The sequence below is a fragment of the Pezoporus occidentalis genome, unplaced genomic scaffold (genome assembly GCF_034315485.1).
Source record: "Pezoporus occidentalis ecotype Australia unplaced genomic scaffold, CSIRO_AGI_Poc_V1 ctg199, whole genome shotgun sequence".
In the NCBI taxonomy this organism is placed as follows: Eukaryota; Metazoa; Chordata; class Aves; order Psittaciformes; family Psittacidae; genus Pezoporus; species Pezoporus occidentalis.
Genome location: NW_026913844.1, coordinates 569,040 through 596,186, shown reverse-complemented (window position 1 = coordinate 596,186; position 27,147 = coordinate 569,040). Strand labels below are relative to the sequence as shown.

The following is a 27,147-nucleotide window of genomic DNA, read 5'->3' as shown; positions in this document are numbered from 1 at the left end:
GAAAGAATGACTTGAGTAATTTTTAATTGCCTAAGAGAAGTAATTACTTTACTTTGCTTCAGTAATTAAGAATAACCAGGCCATGTGTGTCTTTTCCTAACACACAGGGGGGTTGGTTTTATTTCTTGTCTGATTTTGTTCATTCATTGTGTGTATCTCCAGATCTCCTTCTGCCTTATGCCAGTTTCACACCTCTTCTGACATGGGCAGGTCATAGGTGGCAGGGCTCTAAATCAGCACTGCTTTACTCGAGCTGAGTTGCAATTAACACTGGCTGATAAGCTGCCCAGGAGACTTCCATGGGCAGGAAACTGGAGTAAACCAGGGTCAGGTTGATGTCCCATTCCTGTGTATTCCATCAAATGCAAAGTCAGGCTTGGAGGTGACCCCGATATGTCCAATCTCCCTTGTAATCACAGAGAAAGGGGGGAAAAACCACCCCAAACAATCCATATAAAGACCCTGGTTCTCATCATTCAATGGATTTACCTTCTTTGTTTCCTCCAGGCCAAATGGGACTCTGCCAGGGAGCGTGGAAATCCAGAACAACACCATCTACTTTAAAGGGCCCGTCTCCTACAGCGTGGCTGGCACCTATGTCTGTGAGGCCTCCAACGCCATCGGTACCCGGTCAGGGTTGGTGGAAGTCAATGTCACAGGTAGGAAAACACTTGGTGTGCTTTGAGAGACGGAAGAGGAGGAGGAGGAGGTGGGGAGAGAAGGGTACGGGTGGCTGACAGCTACCAGTTATGTCTCCTTAATGTGTGCTTTAATCACCAGTGTCCCCTCATAGGGGTGGAATTTTCATGATGGGAAGGGAGCAGTGAAGTTCTTTGCTTGTCCTGGTTTTGGCTTGGATTTTTTCTCCTTTCTACTTGTTTTTTCCTTTCTTAAACCAAGATACATTCAATTTCCAACCCCCCTTGTCTTCTGCTTTGGATTCAGAGAGATTATTGGATAAGTCAGAAGCGAAGGCACAACAGGGAGACATCTGTTAGAAGGTAGAAGAAGGAGCAGGATGAGGATATGGACTACCACTGAGGCAGTAAAGCATGAGACGGATGAGGCAGTTGTTCAGGATGATGCCTGGTGTTCAGGATGATGTTTGGTGTTTGCGATGTTAGGCAATGCTCCTTCCAAGGCCAGGTTGGTCTGTGCACTTGCTCGTCTGACCGCCACACGTTACCAAGCAGCTGTGAGTAGCGCTTGAGCAGCATTGTCTGGGCTGCAGAAAGCAGTCACCTCACGGGATGCAGACAAGGTGGGCAGGCAGCACAAAGCAGGGCACGTGGCCACTTTTCCAGCCAGGCTCCCAGCAGGGACCATTGGAGCAGCCTGTGTCCTGCAGGTACCACTGACAGCAGTGATGCCTGCAAACCGGATGGGGAATGAGGTGCACTGGGGTCTTCCCAAGGCATGGGAAATACAGGAAAGGTGCTGGGGTTGTTACCCCTACCTGCTGTCCAGCCTGAGGCAAATCAGACCTGGTAGCAGGACACCTCCTTGAGCCACCCCGGTCCTGGAGGAGCTGCCTGACCTGGGAGTGATGAAATGGGCTTATCAGGGGAGGCAAGCTGCTGCTCTCTTCGCCCACTCTCTATAGTGGTAAGTGCTGGGCAAGCATAAAGAGGAGGCCTGGGCAGCTGACCTCCTGAAATTAGCAGTAACACTGTGTTTGGCACCCTCGCCACCTCTTCTGCAACATGGGTAAATAAGGCTAATCTTTTCTATCCAAGTGCTTGGAGGTCAGTGGATGGGATGTGCTAATTAGATGCTAATTACCAAGTATTTATTTATGATCATTATCAACTGTAGCAAGCCTTTAATTCACACCTCCTGTCCTGGATCCTTGCCTGCTGGTGTATGCTTTTCTCTGGGGGATATTTCATTAGCCAGTGAAAGGCAGGAGAAGAGCACAGCTCTTTGTTGGGGACAGATGTGGCACAGCACCCTTTCCATCCCTGCCCAACCACCCGAAGCCAAGGGGAAGGTCAAAATCCATTCAGCCACGGGCCATTTAATGGCAGTTGCCACCAAAGGCGCTGTGTTTCTGGGACAAGTGCCTGGTACAAACTATCAGACGTGCTTCCCATCAGCAATAGAAAACAATCCCACACAGTAACAAGCACCTTGGGTCACATTGGAAGCAATAACTGGGGGGAACAAGCCTCCTACCTCGGTCCCCAGGCGCAGAGGAGGAGGTGGGATGGGTATTGCAGAAGACGTAGAGGAATGGGCTCTCTCCACCATGACTCGTTTTCCATTTCTGCATAGAGTGTCCGTTTCTTGCTGTCGTTCTGTCTCTTGCAGTGTCAGGGCACACGTTCCGAAACACCAGATACAGCCTTGTCCTCGTATTTCCTTCTGCCACCTGCCAGCATCTTATCTGTCTCAGCACAATAGCATCGCAGCCTGACTTGCCTGCATGGGCACAGGCTCCTTTAGGGACAAGAGCCTGTGGGTTCCTCCTCTGGGCTTTAGGAAATGTCTCCCTTCCTGGTGTTTCTTTAGAGGAATGGTAGAGCATCCTCCTCATGCTGTGCTGGCAAGGGAGATGGGGTTTGGGGGGAATGATGTCGGGTTGATGTCTGCCTGCCTGTAATCTCAGTTTATTCCCAAAGGAGCGGGTTATGGGGTTTGAGGTTAAATGAGAGGGAAGGAAGGGCGCTCCCGCAGCTGCCTGGCTAGGAGGGATTACCAGGCAATCTGTCAGGCCAGGCCTCCACCACATAAAAAAACGCCTTTAATAATTCATGGGATCTGAATATGTTTATCCAGCTCTCCCTAAGGACCGATTAGGCCAGTGCTGGGGAGGGCTCAGCCATCCTCGCTGAGCTATTACAGGTACATTTGTTTGGGTCTTGCAGGCAATTTAGGGATTGTCAGTGGACCACGAAACCTCTTTCAAGAGCTGCATGCAATAAATGGAGTTCAATCTAGGGAGCAGCCAGCCTTGGGAGGAATAAAAACAGAAAGCTGATGCAGAGAAAACCCTGCAGCAGCTTTTCCCCCTCCTGTTTCCCTGGGTACAGACCCCCCCCCATCCCCTCCTGCCACACAGCATCCTTCCTCCCAGCCCTGGCTCCAGATAGGAGTGCAGGGATAGTTCAGCCCCTTCCTGGGGAGGGCGATTTGCTGGCAGGGAGAAGGCTGAGCACTTCTATTAGAGTTATAGCACATTGAAGAGATTGATAAGAGGAAATCTAATATTTTATTCCAGCAATCTGTTCCCATAATAGCTTCTCCTGCCTTGCAGGACCTTTGTCAGTTGCAGCCAAGCCATGTAGTGTGACATGTAGCTATTTATTGCAGGCGGTTAGGTGACTTCTAAAAGGCTGTGGTTATAACCTGCATGAGCATCCCTGCATGCCCGCACACACGTGCACATGTGTCATGTACATACACGTATGTGTGACCCCAGCCTGTATCCTGGCATGCAAACGGGCCTCCCAGACCTGCATGCCTGCAGTCACGCGTGCATGCAGGGTGCAAGAGCATCACATTGGCATGTATGTATTGGCTCCCACCTGCTTCCCAAGGCCAGGAAGGGGTTCTTTCTTCCAGGATACAGCAAGCTTATGGACACTCTGTGCTGTTCCCTGCCCAGGGCCAAGCTTTGCAGCCCTGGCCTTGGATGTGCAACATGCAGGCAGGGGCTGATGGCCCCCCCATTTGCTTGGCTTGCATCAGGGAGTTATTTGCACACCACCAGTGATCTCATCCCAGCAAGGTCACTGCAGACAGCCCGTGGGGCTCGCTGGAGCTCTCTGCCATGCAGCCCTGAAGAGGATGCTCGTTCTGGGGAGCGTTAAATGCAAGTGCACCCGAAGCCCAGATGCTGCACCAGCAAGTGTTTGCTCGTGGCTGCTTTAGATGGGAGGACATAGGGCCAGGGGCTACAGAGGAGCAAGCCTGGGGGTCTGGCTGATGCTAATCTTTGGGATGCATGGATGGAGCGTCTGCTGCGTCCTGTCTGATGGCGTCTGTGCCAGCGGGCCCCTGGGGGAGCAGCACTTGAGTGACAAGCGATGGGTGACCTGACAGAGAGATTAGAACCTAAGACACGTTTGGCATCTGGCCTGAAAGCCGTCACGCTCTGAAATGCCAGCGGCAGCTGCTGAACTTCTGGATTAGCTGCCAGTGGTTTTTCCATCCCCACTGCCTCCTCTCCCCATGACCCTGCTCCGCAGGAGAACAGAAATCCCTGGTAGGGAGAGGAAAAGCAGGATGCCTTGAAGCCAGCGAAGGGCATGCATCGGTGCAAAGGGAAGAAGATAGTGCTACAGGTTTCTGGCATTGCAGCCCTGGGATAATTTGGCATGGACTGGAGTGGCAAGGGAAGCTTTGCCATCAGCAAGCTGTCTCTTAACAAACCCCACACGATCACCGCTGTGTTTGCTGAGACCAGCTAGGAACTGGGAAGCCCCATTGGAATTAAGGTTGCCGGAGCCGCTGTTCACCCTGGCTATGCCCCCTTCTGCTTCCCATTGCGGTGGGTGTTTGGTTTTGCAAGGCAAGAGGAAATCCAATCCAGAGTCTTCCTCTGGAAGAGCTTCACGCCAGGAGCAGCTTGAGCTGATACATGTCAAGAAAGTGATTTCTTATGGAGTTTGACGTTGTCCTCAATGCCCATGGCTACAGCGAGAACCTTGGCTGGTGCTGGGTTTTTCCTTGGCGCTTATGATTGAAGGAAGAAGGATGGAAAGGTAACTTCAAGAAGCAGTGTGTCCACAGGAAATGGTATCTTTTCAAATATCGAAGCAGTGTGAAAAGCAGAAGGGCTTTTGAAAGCTGGTTTCCTGTGGATCTGCATATCCTAGAAGAATTACTTGATGTCTAAAAAAAAGCTTTTTCTGATCTGGGCCTTTCCTGCCCTTGAGAGCAGCCTCTTGTCCCCATGGGTTCTCTGATGTCTAATGAGGTTTAGCTCGCACCTCTACCAAGGATCCCACTCCAGCTCTCTCCAAGAGCTTTATGATAGGATAATTCGGGCTCATTCTTCTGTCAGATAGCACTGAAATTGGCCAGCAGGTTCAAAAAGCAGTAGATAAGGCAGGGTGATGGACAGGCAGGATGATTTGCATGCGTCTCATTCGCACTGGAAACGAGCCATTAGAAGAAAGACGTGGTTTTTAAACCCTGTATTTTGTGATGGGGAAGGCCTGGTTTGTCCCTGGGTGCTGATGGCAGCGGGCAGGAGCCGGGGCAGGGGGATGCTCGGAGCCTTGCATGGAGGGATGAGGAGAACCTGTGGGCTTGGCCCCATCTCCCTGCGCTCCCAGCTGCTGCCCCCGAGGTCCGGCTCCTGGCACGGGGACAGGAAGCAGGGCTGAATGCAACAGCTGGCAGAGCTGGGCAGCGGGCAGATAGTGTTGCTGCTCTAATTCCTATTCACACAGCACTCCCTCTTTTATGGGGGGGGGGGGGGAAGAGCAGGAGAGGGGGAGGCTTTTTATGCTGGCATTAAAGCCTGGCTTGTTCCCCCTCCCTCTGCTCTGCTGTCTCCTGTTTCTCCAGCCCGCTTTTCACAGCGGCTTTAATTCTCTGCAGGCTCTTCCTAATGGATTTCTCACATGGTGTCGTGTCCCCCCCCAGGCACGCTCAGGCTGCGTGCTGCTTCCCAGAGATTTCACGCACCCCTCGGACACAAAAAGGGGGATCCTTTTCCCACACTTTGCCCCCTCTGCCCAGGCTCTCTTGTGCACCCCAGGCACGAAGGGGTAAATCCGCCTTTGTGGGGCTGACAGCAGCGGCTGTGTGTGAAGCAGCGCCTGCTGAGGACTGGACCTGTCGCAGGTCGTTCATTTCTAGTTACCTGGGTAGCCTGTAACTGATGAAGGAGCAGCCATCCATCAGTTCACGTTACCTGGGTGTCGAACCATAGCAGCAGGAGGCTGCACCTTGTTGCGAGGCGGAAACACTGCCCCAAGCCGGGGACCCCCCCCCCCATTCCTTATCGGCTTAGCCCGGCCTGGCCGCTCGCTGCAGCCCAGCGGCCACGGCGATGGGCTGCGGAGGCAGCGCGGTCTGTACCGCCATCCAGCGGCGGTGTCGGGCCTGTGCCCTGCCCTGCTCCCCAGCAGCCGGTCGGTCCCCCCTCCTCTTCCTCTCTTGGTCCCCCTCCGCATCAGCATCCCCACTCGGTTTTCCAGGCTCCGGGGGAGTGCGGTGGGTGGACGAGCGGGGAGGGAGCTACGTGGGTAGGGAGGGGATGGTTTCGGCTGCTGGCTTGCGATCTTCCCATCTTTCTTTCTTCTTCCCACAGTTTGGTTTTGTTTTCTCTGGCATGGGAACTGGGCCACTGCGAGGAGGATGGGGATGGGATCCGAGCAGAAAATAGTTTGTTCCCTGCACAACGTGTGAAATCCAACACAGCAGCGTGTTAGTGTTCGTGTCCGCGGCGTTGGCAGTGGCAGGGGGGTGGCATGTAGGAGAGTGCTATCTTAGGGGTGGGCAGCACAAAGGGCAGGGGAAAAAATAGGTAGGAAAACATTCGTCCTTTTGCTTCCTGCGTCCAGCCTGGGCTGTTAATGAGGCTTTTAATAGAAAACTGGGCCAAGCTCCTTTTGAAATCGTGCACAGATTTCTGCTCTCAGATGTGTCTGTGCTCCAGCGCTGCAGGCAGAGGGGATCAGTATGGCTCCAGGGACATGCACACCGTGTCTGGGGCCCATGCCTTGCTCTGGGTAGGAAGAGGCTTCAGACCGGAGCTGTGGGGTGTGTGAGGCTGTGATGGCAAAGAGCAGGCTGAGGAGGTGCTGTGGGTGAGGGCAGAAAGAGCCCTATGGGTGCTTGTGCGGTTGAAGCTGAGCCCTCAGCAGCCAGGGTTACCAGGGGATGGACGTGACATTTCTTGCTGCCTCTGCAGAGGGGTTTTGTATGAACCAGCTGGCTATGACAAGCCATGTGTTCTTGATGCAACGTGGGGCTTTGGCTTTCCAGAAACCAGCCCCGTGCTGAAAGACATGCCCTCGCTCCTGCTCTGAAGGCTGTCTTTGGACAGGGATGCTGGCTCCTGCCTGCTGCTCCTCATTCTGACTACAGCAGGGAGCCCCTCCATCTGCCTGTCTTCCAGCTCTTTCTGCCCAGTGTGCTGCTCTGTGTGTGGTTTTGGGATCGTGAGGCTCTGCTCGAGGCAAGAGGCTGTTGTCGGGATGATGTCTCAGGAAAGGCAGGCACGAAACAGCTCTCAGGCACAAGCAAAACGTTTCTGCCACAAGGATCAGGCCAGCAATTGCTCGAATTCAGTACCCTGGTCCAAACCCTGCAGCTGTTTCAGGAGCTGCCTCTACCCTGGGGATGCTCTGTTCTACCCTCTTCCTTCAGCAGCTGGGCTAAGCTGTGCTGCAGGGAAACCCTCTCCCTGCCCAGCTCCTGCTTGTTCTAACGCAGGAATGTGACTTCCAGCAGCAGGCAGACCCACAGGTACAAGAAGAGGGAGCAAGAAGCAGGCTCTGCCTCATATCCCTTTTAAATGTGCTGCCTTTGAGCCCTTCCTTCCGCATCGCCCTATCCCGGCTGCTCTTTTGGGAGGGTGTGCTGAGATTGCTGGCTGTTCTGTGCCTCTCCTTGGCTGCTGGGTTAAAATGTGGGGGCCAGGAGGCTCCAGAGCAGCCAACAAGGACTGCAGACAGGCCTTGGGGGTGGAAGAAAGCAGTGTGAGGGGTCTGAGCATGGTGTGGGGGGGTGCATGAACCAGGAGCCTGCTAAGTTCAGAGGCAGGCAAAGTACCAAGAGAGCCGTTTGGTTCTTAATGCCCCACAGACAGAGATGCTCAACAGGCAGTGTGTGAAAGCTGAGTTTGGCCAGGGGCTGTAACTGTGCCCAGGGAGCGTTAGGAAGATAGATGTAAGTCCTGGATCAAACTTTTATCTGTGCCCGAGCGTAGGTGTTGAACTGAAAGAGAGAAGAGTTTCTTTGTGATGTCTTTTCATTCTCTGAGTGATTTATGGCTTCTTTAAATAGGTCAGGGTAACTGCAAGAGCAAGATTAGCATGAGCAGTGGCATTCAGCTGGCCACAGCGGTAGCAGAAGGAAAAGGAACAGTGGGAGGGCTGTGCCCCTGTGCTGCAGGGTACAGCCAGGGCAGTAAGCGGGTCCAGGAGCCAGCCATGGCCTTGAGCACATCACTTGTGGGGCGGATGGGAGGGCAGATCACAAAGTGCTGCTGCCTTCTGGCCTGACCTGCACTGGTTGGGGTCAGCCAAGCTGGGATGCCAAGAAAAGGGGGCTGATCTAGCATGGCATCCTATAGGAGCAGCCATGGCAGCTCCCTGCCCACTGTGGAACGGGGTCTGGGTCTTGCTCCCCAGCAGGAGCACTCTGGGGCTGTCGGTGTGCTCTGGTAAACTGGACCTGAAATTCACCCAGTAAAATGGCAAGCGTCTGGACTCAAGGCACTGGGCTTGTGGGATCTGAGCTCGTCTGGAGAAACCAGGTGGGGTGGGAAGGGAAACACTGCTTCCAGCCTGTTCCTGCATGAGGCTTGGCGAGCTTGGCACAGCACGCTGCGTTCCCCTTGCTAAGCAGAGCTCCCGTGCGCTGTTCCCTCTGAGGATGCACCCTGTTCCCCTTTCCCTACTTTTTCCCTTCCCTGTTCCTTACCCTCATCTTCCCACCCCGTCACCCCACAAAAATGGCAATGAAAGCATGGAGGGAGGGCGCGTTTCCGCATGGTTTGACACTGTTCCCCCTTCCATCTGTCTTTTCCTACCCAGAATTTCCCTACACCCCGTCTCCAATCGATGATCGCAAATCCATGGTGCAGCCGAACATCCCCACACCGGTGATTGGGGGCATAGTGGGAGGAGTCTCGCTGGTCCTGGTGGTGGCCGTGGTGCTCTTTGTGGTACTCCGGCGCCGGCGTCACACCTTCAAGGGTGACTACAGCACAAAGAAGCACGTGTACGGCAATGGCTACAGCAAGGCCGGCATCCCGCAGCATCACCCCCCCATGGCCCAAAACCTCCAGTACCCCGACGACTCGGACGACGAGAAGAAGCCGGGCCCGCTGGGCGGCAGCACGTATGAAGATGAGGATGAGGATGCAGGAGGCGAGCGCAAGCTGGGGGGCCCCAACAAATACGAGGAGGATGCTAAGCGGCCTTACTTCACGGTAGACGAAGGGGAGGCGCACCCCGAACCTTACGACGAAAGGACACTCGGCTTCCAATACGACCCGGAGCAGCTCGACATCGCGGAGAACATGGTCTCACAGAACGACGGATCCTTTATTTCCAAAAAGGAGTGGTACGTGTAGCTCGGCACCGCATCGCTCCATACACACACACACGCACACACACATGCATCCACATCCATACACACGCACCACGAGCGATGCCCTCCCGCTCCCCTGCATCCCTGCCGGGCGTGCGCGGCCGCTCGCACCACGCACTGGCACGCACAGTGCTCACCCCCCCTGCACACGCACGCCTGCCCCAGGAGCTCAAGCAGAGACGTTGGATGCGAGGGGAGGGGGGGGCAGCTTTGCTTACAGATCATTTTTTTTGGGGGGGGGGGGAGGTGGGAGGTTGGGTAATTATTTTCTCCGGTTTTTTTTTTTGGTTTTGCTTTTTAATTTCCCTTGATGACTTTTCGTCCCCTTCTGTGGTGTTTGTATTGGTCGGTGGCTTAGGTGTTACTATTTGCTTTAACGACTGTTGCCCAGCCTGTATATTACACCCTTGTTTGTGTCTTCATGTCTCAAAGAGTGCCCTTCGGCCCCGCTTCCCTCCCCGAGGTTCCTCCTCCCACTTCCGCACCCCTGAAACACTGGAATTTGTTTGTATGTTGTCTTCTTTGTTGCTTTTTAACCTTGGGAGGGGGTCAAGTGGGCTGTCCATAGAAGGACAGAGGCCAGGAAAGATTATGGCGATGGAAACGTAGGTGCCATTATAGGGTGAACTGATTGACTTTTTTTCCCCTAATCTCTTTGTTTTCAGTGGGGTCTGGGTATCCCATTGCCCACTGCGTGCCTGGGGAGATCCACTCCCCAGTTTCTAATGACTCCGAAGGGAAACAGGAGAATTAGAAGCAAGGGGGGAGAAAAAGCCCTAGAACAAATCCCAGGTGCATGGGCTGATAGCAGGGCAGGGAAACAGCTGCCGTTTTTCCTCCTGCAATTTGTTATTTCCTGGCTTTTCATTTTCTGTCTTTGTTTGAGTGTTCTTTTAAAAGAAAGGAAAGGAGTATTTATTGCTGACATTTTCCCCCCTGTGATGGCTCAGAGAAATACTGGCTCTTTTTGTTCTTGTTGCTGTTGTTGTTGCTCGTACCAGCCACAGAGGAGTTAACTCTGGCCCTATGGTCCTGCACACACCTCGCCTGGGGAAGGGGACCAACTGATACCACTTTGCTTCTTCCACAGCCCCACTGCCTGGCCCTGGCAGGGCAGATCTCCCAGTTGTACCATCCAGTGTCTTGGAGGGCTTCAGCACAGGATCAGGCCCCTAAGTTTTATTATACCACTAAGACTTAATTGTCATGTGTTTACACTTCTTTTTGAGGAGGGGGTGTCAGAGCATGGGGGTACTTCCCTTTAACTCTCCTAGCAACAACCCCAGCCTTTAGATCCATTGCTTAGTCTGCATTGATTGCCACTCCTTCAATATCACATCCCTCTTCTAAGCAGAGCCTTGGTAGACAGGGCAGGATTGAGTGAGCCTGGGGTATTGATCTTGTCCTCCTTCCCTTGAGCTACTGTGTTGTGATGGGGAGGCTTGGATTGCTGCTATCGCTGCTCTGTGGATAAGTGGGATTCCAGACTTCAGGGCCCCTCTGACACTGACCATATCCAGATCAGATTCACTGGGTCGGGGCTTATTTTCCTTCTTGGGGGTTGTTTTAATTTTTTTTTTAAGTTGATGTACAAATAAATGTTTTGTTTGAAAAGAAATCCCCAGTTTTCTGAGCTGTGTTATCATGCACATCTGAAAATAGCAGGACTGATTCTCCTCCTGCCTTACCCGCTGGGTTTTGTTCCGTAGCATCCAGTAGCTATCCTGCTGCAAAAGGGAGGGTGGAGAGTGAGACCCACGTGGATGAGTGAAGGTCAGATCTCTCATCCAGGCAGCCCTCAATGCTTTCCTTTGTGTGTGGTGCTTGGTCCAGACAACTGAGGCTCAGCCTGAGCCATCCCCACTTTGTAGCTTGCTCTTATTGTGTTAGCGGTGTGAGGGAATGGGAAATCCAATTGTTACCCTGTAATCTTTCTGCTGTTCCTGCCAGCCCTTCAGGCTTCCTGGCTTCTGGCAGAGCAGCCAAATGCCACAGGAAGGCTGCTTTATGTCCACTCAAAGCAGGGCAGACAGAGATTCCCTTGGGATCTCTTGGGATTGAACCTATAATCTGGATCAGGACAGAGCAGCATTGCTGAGCACTGTACCTTAGCCACTGCTTACTTTAATGTAACAAGGGATGTGCTTCAGAGCGTGCGCCGTTTGTGGTTCAGAGATGATTCTCCACAAAGCCCGTTTCTCAAGTGAATCATCCTTTAGATCTGAATTTCACAACAAGGATCTAAAAAGGGTTGTGACAACACCGCCAACATCAAACTCCTCGTGGTCCATGACCAAGCGCAGAGTGGAAATCAGTGGCACAGCCCCTCCTCTGCACATTTCCCCCAGGACAGAGATGCTCCACGAGGAAATGGGTTTGGATGAAAACAACCCTTTATAAAGCCTGCAGGGTCCAGCAGTGATTCTTTCATGTTCTGCACCAGTCACAGGCAGGGACCACTGAACTCATTGGCAAGTTCACGTTGCACTGACTCTGCATCCCCCCAGGGTGCAAGCCCACAGCAAAGCTGTCTCCTAAAGACCAAAGGTACAAAGCCTTGCAAATGAAGCAGACAAACCTGGGAGAGAAGGGGCCAGTGTGAGTGCTCCTGAGATAACGTATGGCTTGCAGGAAGTATGAACAAGGAGCTCTATGAAATACGCTTTGGTAGCTGTTAGCCTTGCACTTAGAGGTGTCATTCTGTGATATGTAGCCTCCTTGGCTTCTTCATTGCCCATTCATACACAATCCACAGAGTTAGCTCAGAAAAACAGTGGGACTGAGAGAAAGGAGAGGAGATAGCAAAGCAATATGATGCTTCCAGGTGTTGTGTGGTGCTCAGTTGCCAGCTGAGGTTAAACCACGACAAGCCTATATCCAGCTCTCTTTCTGCCACATCACACTTCGTGTTTGCCACCAGCACAAGCATAGCAAAGAGCTCAGCCATTTAGCTCATCAGAGTGGTTCAGAAAGGGGGTCAGATGGTTATTCCTCATCCAGAACCTGGGCAAGCCTGGAGTGGAAGTTCCTTAGACAGTATTGCACAGCAGTGAGGTACCCCGCAAGGTTCAGGTAGCTCAAGGCTCAGTAGTGCATCCCCCTTCATCCTTCAGCGTTACTGCATGGGTGCCGTTACCCACACAGCCATAGAGAAATGCCACCTCTGTGCAGTGATTTGCTTCTTGCTGGACCTTGCAAGGTCACCTAATTGGCCTAGAGACTCTTGGGGTGGTAATTAGCCAAATGATTAGCCATTAAACTGAAGCAAGGTAGAAGAAAAAAGAAGCGTGCAGGGAAAAAGTCAGATTGATGTTGCATCCGAGAGCTGTTTTGATCCAGTAATAGCATCGCTCCCTTCTCCGGGTTGAATTGCTCTGAGGGGGTCATTGGAGGAAATTAGATCAGGTTTTCCAGCTGCGTCAGGAAGAAAGTGGTACCTGTTGCTACCCCAATGCAAGGGTGGGCTCAGTAGAGATGCCAAATCCGAGACCATGTGTATCCTGGGAGGTTCTGCAGGGGAGCAGAGTGATGGAGACGGTGCCATACTCATCCTGCAGGGACAATCTGCCTCCTGGTGGTCCCTAGGGCTGCGAGGGAAGGCAGAGGGGCAATCTTCTTACCTTGGGGGACGGTGTCACTTGTCCCTTTGTGCCTCAGTTTCTTGCTTTGGTCCAGATCCTGGCAGGCTGGAGTCAAGCTGCCGGTTTTAAGTGGTGATGCACTCCCCACAGCCTGGGCCAGCTGAGGCACCTCTCCCAGGGACCCTCAGGCTACCTCAAGTGAAAACTCCCCTGCTTCTCTACCCCCTTTTCATCAGAGGTGCTAAAGAGGTGTAAAATGTCCCTGTGGGACGCTGCAAAGAACAAGCAGAAGCTTCCATTTGGGAGACTTTGGAAGCTGCCTTGGAGGTATGGCCGGTTGCCCTACTTCCATTTGAAGGTATCATTGTCCACATTCCTTTGCTGGGTTCTTGCCAGTGAAGAGACTTATCAACATGGTGCTTTTCCCTTCCCAAGCCCTGATCCTGAATGGCAACTTGAGGCAAAACTTGTGGTACCTCAAGACGTTAAGATGTGCCTATGGGAAAGCTGAACAGGCGGATGAGGGGAGGTCAGCCTGAGCCCTGTGGTACATCGCTCTGGGTCTCACCCACATCTCAACAAAGCAAATGCAGCTGAATTCGGGCCAAGCCCCTGTGTGTATGCAGGGAGTGGTACTGATGCAGACGCATCGATGTCACAACCCAAAACAAGCCTGTAGTTTATGTACAAAGACACCCCAGCTGTTTTCCTGCTGGGGTTTAGCTCTGAGATTATTCATCGCCATTCACCCTGGTGATGTTATTTTCCCTTATTTAATTGCCAGATTCCCCCACCCCACCCCTGTTGTTAAAACATTTTCATTCAGCCAGGGAAAAAAAAAAGAAAACGATTAAAAAAGAAAAAAAACCAACAAAAACCCAAACCAACCCTGAAGATTTCTGAGTAAAGATACAAAAATCAAACCAAATGGTAGCACCAAATTGATTGCAAAGACATAAGGGACAAAGGGAGCCATTTTCCTGATGTTGAGTCAAAAAAGGAACACAACAACTGTTCAGCAGGAATCACTGAGGGTTAGAGAGAGGGATTCAAAAGATTGATCTTCAAGCAATTAGAGGAGGGAATGAAATTAGAACAGGAGCTGCTGCTCTCCTTTGCTGTTACTCTTTTCCATGCATAAGCACAAACGCACACACACACACACACAGAGCTTTTTGTAGGTTCAGCTACCAGTCATTATGCTCAAGAGCGGAGGGGAAACCCCATTGCCCAGCCCACTGAGGAGGCAAATGCGTTGTGCCTGCAGGCTGCACAGAGCTAGAGGGTTTCATACCGTGGAAATGGGGGGGTATCCCAGGCCCATTGAAGTTTTGGGGTCTCTTTGCTCTGCTAGGACCCAGTGAGAAGTGATGCTGCCAGCATCGTGTGTGCTGATGCCTGGTCTTCATTCTGCCAGGCTTATGATAGCAGAGCACAGCCAGGGCTGGGGTGCTGGAGCAGAGGGTGCTGCCTTCTGCAATGGGGCTAAGGGGAGGATTCAGTCCACCAGCAAGGGAAGGAAACCCAAGCCTTAGAGAAGGGGATGAGTGTACTTTGGACCAGTGTGACTTTCATATGGCATTTACCTGGGGGTGAATGTAAGAAGCCTATGGAGTCCGATCCTCCGCTAGCATAAGCTGGTATTGGTGGAGGTACTCTCATACTGAGGATCTGATTTTTCTTTTCTTTTGCCTTTCTGTTTTTGAAGCATAATTCCTTAACTGCAGTGATTTGATCCCTCTTTCTTCCTCCTCTTGCTGTAATTAAATTGTGGAATAAAGACTAGAGACAGACAAACAACCCCAACCCCACTTCTTTCTTTTCTTTTTTTTTTTTTTTTTTGTAATCTGTGTTGTAAGTGCTTTTGTAAAAAATAAAAAATAAAAATAATAAGAATAATAATGTAATGGACTTTTATGATTTTTTTGTTTGGGTTTTGTTTCATTTCGTTTCGTTTTCCATCCTTTGTAATTTGTTTGTTTGGGGTCCAGGGAGGCATTTTCATGGTTCTAAGTTGTGTGGGCAGGGTGTTGCATCACCCTTCCTTTTACTTGTATAAAACCCAATAGTGGCTCAGCTGTGGAAAAAAAAGAAAAAATGTACTTTTTTATAAATAAAGAATTTTAAAAGAAAAAGAGACATTTTCCTTTTCTTTGTGCCTCTGTGACTGCGCCGATCGCAACCTGGGAGTGAAGCTGCAAGGAGAGTCACAGGAGCAGAAATGGCATCTGCTTTCCAGTGACCTAGGGCTGTTCCCGTGATGTGCAGTACTGTGTAGTGGGAGTTGCTTGCAGATGAAGGCTCAAGGGTGGGGGTTAAGAGATGTGCCAAGCAATGAGTGGCCTGGAGAAGGTGGACAGCAGAGGACTGGGTTGTATTAGGTGGAATTCTTCACAGCAGCCTCCAGATAGACAAAAGGAGGTGGGAGCGTTTGCCCTTATCAATGTAAACGTTGAAATCCCTTGTTAAAGGATGCTGCTGATGTCTAAAGGTAACCTGAGCTGAAAGAGTTCTTCCCTAGAAGAACCTAGGGAAGAAAAATCCATCGAAAGCTGTTAACAGTTATGACACTGCCTCTAGCTTAGGAAGTTCTTAAGTTGCTGTTAGCTATGGCAGATGGGACAGGCTATTGGCAATATGTCAATACACACTTGCTCTCTTCTTAGGTTTCCTCTAGGCACTGTTAATTAGGTGCGGGCAGGGCCAGGGTACTGGGACGGGCCAACCTTTGATTTGACACAGTAGGGTATTCTTATAGCACACTGAAAACATCTGAATGCTATAGGGATGCTAAAGGTCCGTTGAGAGGCAAGATCAGTCAAACTGCATCCCTGCGTCTCCGTTACTGATCTCTGCGTTGGGAAGAGCAGTTTGTCTTTCCCCTGGCTTTTCAGACTCCTGACTGCGAATATACGCTACAAAGCAAGCCTTGTTCCCAAAGATCAAGGCAGACAACTCTGCAAGACTCAGGCTTTGGCAAGGGAGGGAGAGACAAAGCAAGCAAGAGATGAGAGAAAATGCCCATGCTCTTCCTTGCAGTGATATCAACAGGTGTTTTGCCATGGCTCTGGCCTAGGGAGCGGAATAGTCCCTGGGAAAGGAATTTTGCACCCAGCTTCAGCGCATGAATGATGTGCTGGAGATCTGAGCCAAACCCCAGCACACCCCAGCACAGAGAGAGGGATCCTGACCCAGATCTGAACTGATCTGGTCTCCATTGTGAAGAGGTGGGTTGGACAGAGCAGGAAGTGTTCAGGATTAGGCTGGAAAGGAGTGGTTTGGTGCAGACTCTTCGTTCCCAGTCAGCAGCAAAGCAGGCATGGAGCATGAGCCAGAGCAGCAGGAGGCTCTGATGCAAGGCTAGATGATCAGTGCATTGTGTGCTGCTTGGCAGACAGGCTCCCTCAAAACCCCTTGCCACTAAAGGGACTGGTGCTCAGCTGATAAAGGACAGTGGGCACCTCTACTTTGGAAGGGGTTAAAGATAAAGCCTTGGGGAGCCTCTCCTCAGATGCAAAGAGAGCAAAAGCCAGGAACACTCTTGTTATCAGGCTTCAACACAGCCAAGGGAGTTGTGACCACTAGCTGGCCTGTGTCTATATGCCCACATATTTTACTCCTCTCCTTTTCCCCTGTCTGCAGCTCCTCTTAGTCGTGACAAGATGTTGGAGGTGTAGCTTTGCTTCAGCTGCAGCGGTTCAGGTCAGTAGCCCTAGGACCAGCCATGACAGAGATGCAGAGGGGCATAGAACTGGATCCCCAGCAGCTGGCTCATCCACATCAGCCAAGTTTGGGGGTAGGGAAGTAAAGGAGAAAGAAAAGGGATCACCAGGGAGCTGGGATGGGGCTCTTGGATGGAAAGAAGGATAGGAGGGGCTGTCTTTGCCCATGGTCCTACTGCGATGAGCCCCTGGGAAATGCTGCGGTGGTTTCCCAGGCCATGTCTTACAGTTAAGCGATGATGGATAAAACCCATTGCATGGGGCCTCTTCTCAGCAGCTCAGGTTGCAGAGAGCTGAACACAGCGGGAAGCGAGTCCCATGCAGTGCCCCTAAGTATTGTGTTTCTCTGGAACAAAACAGAAACACGTTGGGGGCGGGAATGCCAGCAATGCATGTAGCCTATGGAAAAATGGCAGCGTGGCTTGGATCCCTTCTCAAAGCCACATCTCTGCAGGAGAGCGCTGCTGGCCCCAACAGCAACTTCAGAGCCCTGACGATCAGCAGAGGTGGCAGCAGAGTCAGGGTTGGAGCTGGATCAGGGCAGGAGGAGATGAACAAGAGGCTTGTGTTTGCTCATAGGCTGTTTGCCCACTGCTGGGCATGGTCCGGCAGCAGAAAGCCAGTCTGAACCAGAGCAAATGCCATCCAATTTCCCTCCCTGGACCTGGGAGATGTACATGGAATTCAGGGCTGAAATGTCCATGGTGGAGAGACAGAGCCAGGTTCCTCAATGGTGTGAGCATATTCAACTTTTCGGCCTATAATGGAGTTATGCTTATTTCCACCCATAGCAATGAATGTGGCCTAAGTAGGATATATAGTGAGTGAGAGTGACATAGAGTCCAGTGTAATCAGGGAATTAGCAGGCAACCTGCCCAATACCCTTGGGCACTGGCTCCTGGGAGGGTGTCCCTCCCATACTGGGGTTAACGTCTTGCACAACACTCAAAACCACATTCATGGCAGACTCAGAGCTGGAAGCACAAAGGGCTGCAACAGCCAGAGAGAAAGGCAGTGTAACTGGGAGATGTGGACCCAGGCTGGATATGCAGGGGTGGGAGCACTGGAGACAGGTCAGGCTGCAGGCCACCAGTCCAGAAATACATCACCATCAGTCTAAACTTCATCGTGAGGTAAGGGGCAATCTGTGCTTTAGTTCAAAGCAAAGCACTCAAGGTCACACATACCATTAAATCTCTTCGACCTAGTGCTGGAAAAGTGGAACTGAGGGAAACTTGTCGGTTTAGAGCAGCGCTGGGTGAATCACTTGTAGTAACAAATATGTACGGTGAGGTTGTTTTCATGGTTTCAGAGCGTTTGCAATCCTGAGTTTGATTTGTATGAACGTATTTGTTAGAGGAAATTGCTTTATGCAAATGTATTCCAGCTGGGGGACCTGCGACACTGTTGATGCTCTCAGTGGTGCCTGGCAGAAGGCAAGGGGGGCTGCTTCTTTCCCCCTCCAAACAATGCGTTTCACAGCCTTCCCCGATGCGTTTAGACGCAGGCTCTCTCGCTTGTATAGGATTTGCCAGGTGATGAACAGAACGAGGATGAGCCTGTTTAAAACTCAGCCGGATCCGTGTTGCACAGGCATGGCCGTGTAGGCAAAGCAAGGGCACAGAGAGATAAACGTGTCTGCTATTAAAATGTAGGTTAAAAACGTTGTATCACCCCTCAGGGACTGAGATACTGAAAGGCAGTGATTTACGGATACCAACCATTGGAGCTGCTCCCTTCACCTCATCTGACTAAGCCCAGCGCAAGGTGAGTTAGGGCCAATCCCTCCTCTGTGGGTTTCACAACTGCTGAACCAAACACAGGTCCTCGTAGGAAGCAGGCAGAGGTTTCTGTCTGAACCAGGAAGAAAATGCTTGCAAAGAGGCACTAAATGCTCTTTGCTGAAAACGTTGTCCCGTAGTTCGCCGGGGAGATCAGGAGGAACAGTTCAGCGCTGGCTAAATCCCGGGAGATTAATAGGGATCAAATGTGAAGAGATCAAAGGGAGCGCCCTTTGAGGAGCTGTGGGAGGAAAGGGTTTCTCTCTTTCATTAGTGCCAAGCCTTTTCCTAGCCTTGCACCCAAGCCCCTGGTGTATCTGGACCTTTGCAAAGTGAACGCTTTCCTCCATCCCTCTGCCTGTGAGCCCCTGCTAGCCCCATGGGGAGAGGGCACCTGGATGTTTCCATTCCTCCCTTATCTCTCTGCTCCTGGCAGCCTGTTTATCTCACTGTTTTGAAAAGAAAATTGCCAACTTCACCCCCGTCAGGTTTAACTGATTGCCTGTTGCTTGGAGGGAGGGAGTCCATCCATATGGCCTTGGCTGCAGGGCCTCGGCTCACCAGGGGAAATGTCTCCATCCCTCAAGGGACAAACCACTTCATTTCCCATCTCATCTTATTGTCCTGCTGTAGCTCCCAGCCCTTTCAATTACTGCCTTACAGTCATAATGAACAGTAGCTTTCTGCTGGCACACAGTTTTGTCCGCCCAAGGAGCTGATCTGATCATGAAACACTCATCCCCTGAGGTCCATCATTTTTCCCCTTTCCCTTGGGGGTGGTGATACAGAGAAGTGAAATGAATTCAGTGAAGGTGTGCAGGGAACCAGAGGAGAAGGCTCAGGGGCAGACTTGGGAGAACTAAATCCTTATCTTGCTCATGAGAGCTCACTTCTGCCTATGGGATGTGTACAAACATATGCTCCCTGTCACCATCCCCAGCAGATGCTTTTCCATGCATCTGGTGCATACCTCATCCTCTACCCCCTCTTAATCTACAGAACCTGGAGGACATTTAATACCGGCTGTGCCCTTCCTAATATCTTAGACAAGGATGAGGTAGGAGAAGGAGCAACAAGTAGGAGGGGCAGCCAGCCCAGCTGCTGCCAGCTGTGCGAGGACCATGGCTGTTGATATGAATGCAGCAGCTGTCTGGTATTATGAATGGATACCAGAGTGGGAATGCCAAGTCTGAATGGGTAAACACTGTGGAGCAGTCGAGAAATAATGGCATGGGGGCTTTATAATAGGAAGAAATCATAATTAAATAGAAATTAGTTACTTAAATGGTCACTTCCTGGGGTTTCCTTGATGTCCGATTAACTTAACTTTTAATTTGCATAAGCAATGAATGTCTAATTATGTTATTAATATATTTGAGTTGAGGAGCTTATGGGGTTTTATAATTGGCATTTAACTAGATAGTTCCAGCATATTAACTGATGTTTTATAGCTCCACACGAGGTTTCCCAATTATAACTGACCTAAAAATTTCCTTGGAGGACCTGCCTTGAAAGTGTTACCTGAGCAACAGAATAGGGGGAGCTGAAGAGGAGGATGTGTGAAGCCGGTCCCTGCACGGAGGGATGCGTGTAGGGAGCTCTGCACCATCCACAGAGGCTTTGAGACCCTTCTCCCCTCCCTAGGATGCTCTTTCCTCGAAGCCAATAACATTTCCTGTGTCGGAGAGGGGGTCACTGACTGCTGAGCCAAAAAGGCTGACACACAGCAGAGGATTAGGGTGGGGAGAAAGAAGTGCAGAGATGGGGAAGGTTTGTCTGCGGTTTGCAGCATCACCTTGTGACTGATAGGTGCTGGCAGCCTCTGAGATTCCGTGTTCAGCCCTGTTTCTCTGCTGCAGGTTGGCACTGGTTTCTGTCTTAAGCATCGCTTAAGGTCCAGTTTCAATACACTTACTGTAAAGCTATACTCCAGCATCTTCTGCATTCTTCCCTTCTCGGTCCTCTTCCCAGAGCGTTGCAATGGCTGAATTACAATGTCCTGGGTGTATTAATGGTCTTCTGTATAAATCCACCAACCTCTGTCTCCTCCAGGGATTGCTAAGGCACTGAGGTGGTCATTATTTCCACCAGCCCTATGAAAGCATCGAGTGGCATCAGAACCACCACCCCTCCTTGCAGACTATGTAGAAATGTGCCCGCTGACAGTGATTTCCTCTTGACAACTCCTTCCGAGACCTGTCAGCTAGCCAGTCTTAATCTATCTTCCATTCCACCTCTGCGCTTACGTTGACGAGATGACTGGTTTAGGAGGCAAAAGATGACATTGTGTTTGACTGACAAGAGCTATTTCCCATGAACCAGGTAGATTGGCATTGATTCTATGCCTGCCTTTTATTAATTCTTTATTAACTGGAACCTGTGTTAGCTTTTTTTCTTGGATGCCAGCAATTCAAGACATTCTCTGTGTCCTCTTCCAGCCTGCTAGGGTTTACCCTCCTAGAATTCAACTGTTTTAATGTACAGTAAAACCTAACAGGACTCAGTTAGGGATCTCCTCAGCTAAGACTTTCAACCTATCTGTTTGCTTATACTAAGTGGAGTATCCAAGGAGATGGTGTCCAGCAAGCTCCTTGCTCTTGTCATCCTCAAACATGCGGCAATTGTTTTGTCATCTTAGAAGCAACAAACAAATGGCTGTTGGTCTCCAGAGAGAGATCATGAATAGTTATTCAAATCTCCTGCCTTCTTCTGAATCGTTACTGCCCCCTTGACCATATCCATCTGGTAAAGTGACTATAGAGCACTGCAGGGATTTTGTTTGTTCCCGTCGTATTCCCCAGGGGAACCCTCGCTTTTGTATCCATCGCCTGTCCTTCACAGCTTCTCTTGCATACTGACTGATCGCTCTCTTTCCAGCTTTTGCATTTGATGTATATTGGACATGAGGGAAGCTCCCTATGTGCCAGCTAAGAAGTTCCCAGCTGAATTAAGTCTACATGGCTAAATATTGATTTAAATTCCACGCTAACGCAGGGACTGTCCTGTAGACATTTGAGAAGTTAGGAGGGAAGGTGTGTTAGGAGTTTCCTATTAACAGAAGGGAGAAAACAGGAGAAGGGTCAGAAGCATCACGTCTGAGTTGTTTTCTGCCCCATTGTCTCTCTTCTGGAGCAGGATTGAATAGAGGTAGCTGGGGATGTTATTGCTAAATCAGCGCAGGCACAGTTACAGCCCTGGCTTGGGAGAAGCAGATCTCACCCTCAGCACCACTGGTCAGGAGGATGCATGTGAGGAGCAGGAGAGGAGGCAGCAGTTAACCAGGGGAAGTAAGAGAACTGCAGCCCTGTCCACCTTTCCATTCGCACAACTGTTCATGCCCTTTTGGCCAGATGACACAGAAGCAGAGCGGTTCCTCCTTGCCCTGCAGCACATACCCTGTGTCTGCACCTCTCTCTGCACAGACGCAAACAGGGAACTGATCTCATCCTTTGGGAACATCCAAGATACAGCTGCCCTGTGCTGTAAGCATCCAGGAGGCAACAGGAGACAAATAGGACCCAGGGCATGTGGCCAAGCAGAGTGAGACATACCCAGGAGTGCTGCTGGAGATTGTTGAGCAAATTAACTCTATTAACGCAAATGATGAGAGTCTGAGCTGCAGTGCCTGTACCTTCTATCTGACACAATTCATCTGGTGGCTGCTTGTAATAGCATGACCTTAATGGACTCATCGAGGGAGCAAGGCTGCATCTCTGACTAAACATGGATTTGGGACCACGATGTGCCCTGGGCGGCCTGCTAAGATCAAGAGAGACACACTACAGTGTAATGGGGTTCAGGATCTGGCCCCTTCCTCCTCCAGGAGAGGCAATTTAAAGTGTCATCACCTCCTTGAAACTGTACAGCAGAAGAAACAAACTGCTAAAGGGATTTGATTGTTCATTACTCTGCTGAGTTGCAAGGAAATGAAGCAGAACTAAAATTAAGGGTTGGGAGGCAGAAGAAATGTCAGATAACATTTTCCATCTTCTCCAGGGCCCATCTTCTCCTCCAAAACAGGTTTGGGCACTCTCCATATTGCTGCATTGAGCTGGGAAGCCCCCGGTTCTGGGAAGGCAGGGAGATTTGTGGAGATGGACAAGCAGGATGAAGAGAGGGCAGAGATTTGGATAGATGGGTTAGAGACTCTCTGCTAGAGCCATTGAGTGGCATGAAGAGACAGGGACATCCTACAATCTAGACCTAATGTAGACATTGTTTGGCTGAGTGGAAAGCACAGGGATGTGCACAAACAGAGCTCAGTTTCTAAGGGTGGACACTGCTGCAAATGGCTGCTTGCTGCCTCACCCTCAGCATCTGGCCTTTCTGTTGCACAGTGATGTCCTTGCCAAGCTCTGTCCTTTCACACAGATAACAGGCCCTCATTCCTAAGCTCCCAAACCATGTGTCCAGGTGCTGCTTAACACCTTTGCTCCAGGAGTGGAAGAAAAACCAACTCAGTAAGAGGTGTCTGCAGGGCAGCTGCAAGGATCAAGTCCTCCTCTCTGCTGGATCCCATGGGGTTAACACACTGCTCCTATTGCTGCTATCCAAACCCCAGCCTCTTTCGTGGCCACTGGGAAGCACTGCAAGGGAAGGTCACCAGGGGTTAAAGCCACATTCCAGACATGCTTCTGCAGCCAGCAGCTACTTAACCAGATGCTACTTAACCAAGGATGACTCTGCTGCTTCTCCTGCAGGAGAGGAAAGGGGGAAAGCTGGTCATTAACTGGAGAGAGCCGAGATGCCTCCACCCTTGGTGAATGGCAAAGCAATTGTCTTTGCTGGAATGTGTGTGAAATCTCTACTAATATCAAGCAGATCCATGTGTCCACTTGCAGTTGGGCATGCTCTTCAAAGCAGGCACCCCAGGGAGGGCTGGATCCACACACCACATTGCCAAACTCTCCCAAAACCTCATCAGGGACGGGCAAAGTGGTTTGCAAAGTCTTTAAGTTGGGCTGGTAAAAATTACAGGGGAAAGCAAAGTGGGCAGGGATCTTAAAAGGATGCTGCTATTAGTACCTCGGCAGTGGGATACCCATGCTCCGAATGCACTTGGGACCCAGAGAATATCCATAACTTCAAGAGAGCGGAATTAGAGGGGGCATGTATCAGGTCACTCATAGAGGGCTTGGCAGTTGTGAGGGATTCCCGTTTGTGGGAGGGAGAGGAAGGACAACACAGAGAGAAGTCAGGAGCATTTGCTTGTTTAACTGCCCCTGGGGACACTGAAGAGCCAGAAGCACGTTGTTAGCAAGATCAGTCCTGAGCTCTTTTTGTAGCTGGAGGAGTCTCTGGGAGGCAGGGATGGGGAGGGCTGCTCTTGCCAAGCGAAGCCCAGGCACTCCTCCTGCTCAGAAAACCCTGCCAACCACCCTTGCTAACCAAATCACTCCTCTTACCCGTCTTTCTAACTCCCCTTCTTCCTCTCCCGGCGTATGTCAGCAGATGAACAACACTTGATAGCAGAGCTGGTTCTGGATGAACACTGAGATGTCGTGGTCCCCTTCTCCACTCCATTTAAGGCCAGGACAAAAGGAAAGGGCATGGAGATTCGGGACCCAGCTCGGATGGGTGAAGGAAATGCTGCTGCTGGGTGGGGGTTGGATGGAACTTTAACCTCACGCTAATGGTGTACAGCATCTTTTCCTTCTTAGTCCCTTTTATCCTCTGGATGCTTAGCTGTCCCTGCCAGGGATTCACTTAACATACACAGCGAAGGGAACTGCCCCCAGAGAAACCTATGCCACCTCTCCTCCCTCATACTTCAGATCCCTTTAAACCTCCAGTGACTCGCAAGCCCTGCTGTTCATCTCACCCTTTGGCCCATCAGCTCTACCAGCTCACATCTCCGCTCCCCTGAGAACAGCATTCCATTAACCCTTTACAAACACAAAGCATCACGAGGCTCTGAACCGGCTTGTGCCTGGGGATGTGTATGCTGTTGGAGCGTGCCTCACATCAGCCAATCTCGCTCTTGTCTTTTAAACCAAACTGGGGATGTATTTGTTCTGCCAAGCTTTTCAACTCAGTTTAATTTAGCTCTGTGAACTTGCCGTGTCTCAGGCTCCCTGGAATGTGTCAGGTGGGGTGTATTATAAATATGCATCATCTGATCTCAGCGTCTTGCTCAAAGGTTTAGCAGCAGAAAGAGTCCAGCAAGTGCTAACCCCTTTCCACTGGAGCAGGGTGACAATCCAGGCCACAGACAGGCTTACTTTGAGCTGGCATTGTACCAGGACAGGCTGCTTTATATCTGCAAGCCGTATATGCCTGTGAACAGGGATGCAGTTGAGTACCAAGGTAACATTAACTCCAGCAAGGCTGGCAGTGAGAAGAGCTTCAAAGCTGCCAGCATAAAGAAAAGGATCACGATTCCTTCCTATTGATTTGCAACTTGTCTGCGAGCGAGGCAGCGTGTTGCTGAGTGCCTTGGCCAGCCAGCCTTGAAATAGATGGGGATTTGTTTTGTGTGGGGAGGTGATAAACAGAAAGGGAACCCTGCTTTGCAATTGGATACAGATGCAGGCAGATCTTTGAGCAAATGTCCTATCAGAAGAGGTGTATGTTGTCATGCTGGGTTTCTGCGAAGCATTGAGGGATCAGGTTGAAGTTAGGAGGAGGCAAAGACAGAAGAGTGTGCAGCTCCATTTGAGCAAAGTGGTGCTCAAATAAACCACAGAGCTCAAAGAGCTGCAGTGAGCTGGGCCCAGGGACTGACTCGGCTTCCAGATTTACCTGGGAGATGCAGGTTAATGCATCAGCAATTAGATGGGGCTTAGGCTCTCCCTGGGGCAGCTGACTACACGGCAGACAGGATAGAAAGAAGACATTAAAGGTGTGAAACCCAAACTGCAGCAATCACAGAACTGTCTGGCCAATCCCAGCTTTACATAAAGTCAATCCCATACAGGCACAGGCCCTTGGTGGGGGTGTAATGTATCCCGCTCACATGCTTTGATCCCAGCAACAGCCAGGCTGCTTCATGATGCAAATGTCCCAGCCAGACAAGTAGCTGTAAGGAAAGACACCTTACTTTCAAAAGAGTGACAGACCCTCCTCTGTCTCTTCTTTCCTTTCCCTTTTAGAAAGTCCTTCACATCACCCTCCACCAAGAGCAACTGAGTCGTTCCCTCCGCTCTGGAATACCCTCCTCTGGAAGCTTTCCAGTTTATCCATCTTTGCCTCACTTCACGTTCCCTTTGGGAACATCTCTCTTGCTCTCCTGCAAGCTGGTTCTCCAGAGCTTTCATTGTTCCTCTATTATTATTTACTACTGCGCTCTGCAGCTGCACTATTTCACCCCATGGGCATAGCACGTGTGGACAGCTCTGTCCCTTTGTCTCTGTGCTTTGAAACACTACCATGGCTGCGTGCAGTAAATGTGAGCCACGGCTCTGTCCATACAGACAGAGCCCTGTGGCTGTTTGGACAAGGCTTTTTCCACAGCTATGAAGCTATGCCTCAGTTAAGCGCTGTGGTTGTGGCCAGTGCATCTCTCCAGGATGGACATTCTTGTCTAGTGGACATTCTTCACTTGTTTGGGAAATGGGAACAACAGACAGCATTGAACTTCTGGGTGTGATTTAACTGAGCACGGGGAGTGAGGAATTGCAGTATCAGCACCTCACACCGTGTTTTAATTGACCTAGCTGGTAGGAAGGTCTTCATCTGTTACCAGTTGCTTTTGGAAACCCGGACACACGCACAAACACCCCATTGGGTGAGTGGGCAGGATGCTTTACGGATAGACAACCGCTTTTCTTCCTTTCTTGTGTCTTCTATCTCCAGAATAGCCATGGGAGAACAAAGTAACGAAGGAAACCGCTCTGAAAGAGGCTGGGGGGGGGAGTGTCCTTCTTTTCTCCTTAATTGTAACACTGTGAATTAATTCAGTTTCCAGCAGGAGTGAGAAGTTCCCAGCAGCCCTTAGGCATCCAGATAAGGCTGAGCTCTTCATTCAACCCCTTTGGGTTCTCTGGTACCAAGCTCACTGCCAACTGCTTCTCACTAACTTTTTGGAGAGTTTAAATTATCCAAGCGTGACACAGAGCAAGGGGTTTTGCATTCTTAATTGCCAAAGCCTTTTCCCACTCCAGTCTGGAGGCCCCTGAGCTGCCCTGCCAATTTATTCTGATCCTGATTCGCAAGCCTTGCAAACACCTTCCCAGGGCTGCACGAAAGCCCTGTCAGTGTAACTGAACCCTCATCTCCCCGTTCTTAGCTTCTCCTGAGGCGTCCTCCTGCTTCACTTACAGCATCCTTTCTTGCAGCCCCCTTGCCCTCCAGACAAGCCCTGTTGGTGCCTCTGGCTTTACCTGTTAAGGAGGCAGTGCCCACAGAGGAAGGAAGGGCATAGGCTGGGTTGCAGGTGATATGCTAGCCATAGCTCTTCCCCAGGAAGGGGAGGTTGAGGAAATAGGCAGGGATGCTGATGGAAGAAGGTTTAAAACAGGAAAAAAACCCAAAGCAAAAAGGGGGGAGAGAGGGGAGAGGCAGCAGAAAGGAAGGTCTCTCTCTACCTTTTCCATTTCTTTTCCCCTCTTCTGCACTTTCATGATCTCTCATTTATCTCCCTCATCTCTTGGTGTTTCCTCCTATTGACAGCAATGATCCCATTGCCTTTCACAGCTTCCTAGCTGGATTCCTGTGAAGATGCCGCCACCACTTCTGCAGGCGGGCTCAGCCTGTCCTCAGGAAGGAGACCTGCATGTGTAGGGCAGGGCTTGTTGCTGTAGGACTGTGTCATTGTTTGGTATTTGCCATTCTGTGGAAGCAACAGAG

General features: G+C 50.8%; 1 protein-coding gene across 4 annotated transcripts in view; it reads left to right on the top strand.

The window, feature by feature from the left end:
* Positions 1–27,147, top strand: part of NECTIN1 (nectin cell adhesion molecule 1) — a 90,949-nt gene that overhangs the window by 45,539 nt on the left and 18,263 nt on the right. For 3 of the 4 annotated variants that reach the window (XM_062617618.1, XM_062617615.1, XM_062617617.1), the window contains exon 5: positions 508–659. In XM_062617618.1, the coding sequence (XP_062473602.1) occupies positions 508–659 (152 nt within the window). Of the gene's footprint in view, positions 1–507; positions 660–8,717; positions 9,365–27,147 lie in introns of those variants that run through there. The other variant, XM_062617616.1, reaches the window with a different exon arrangement.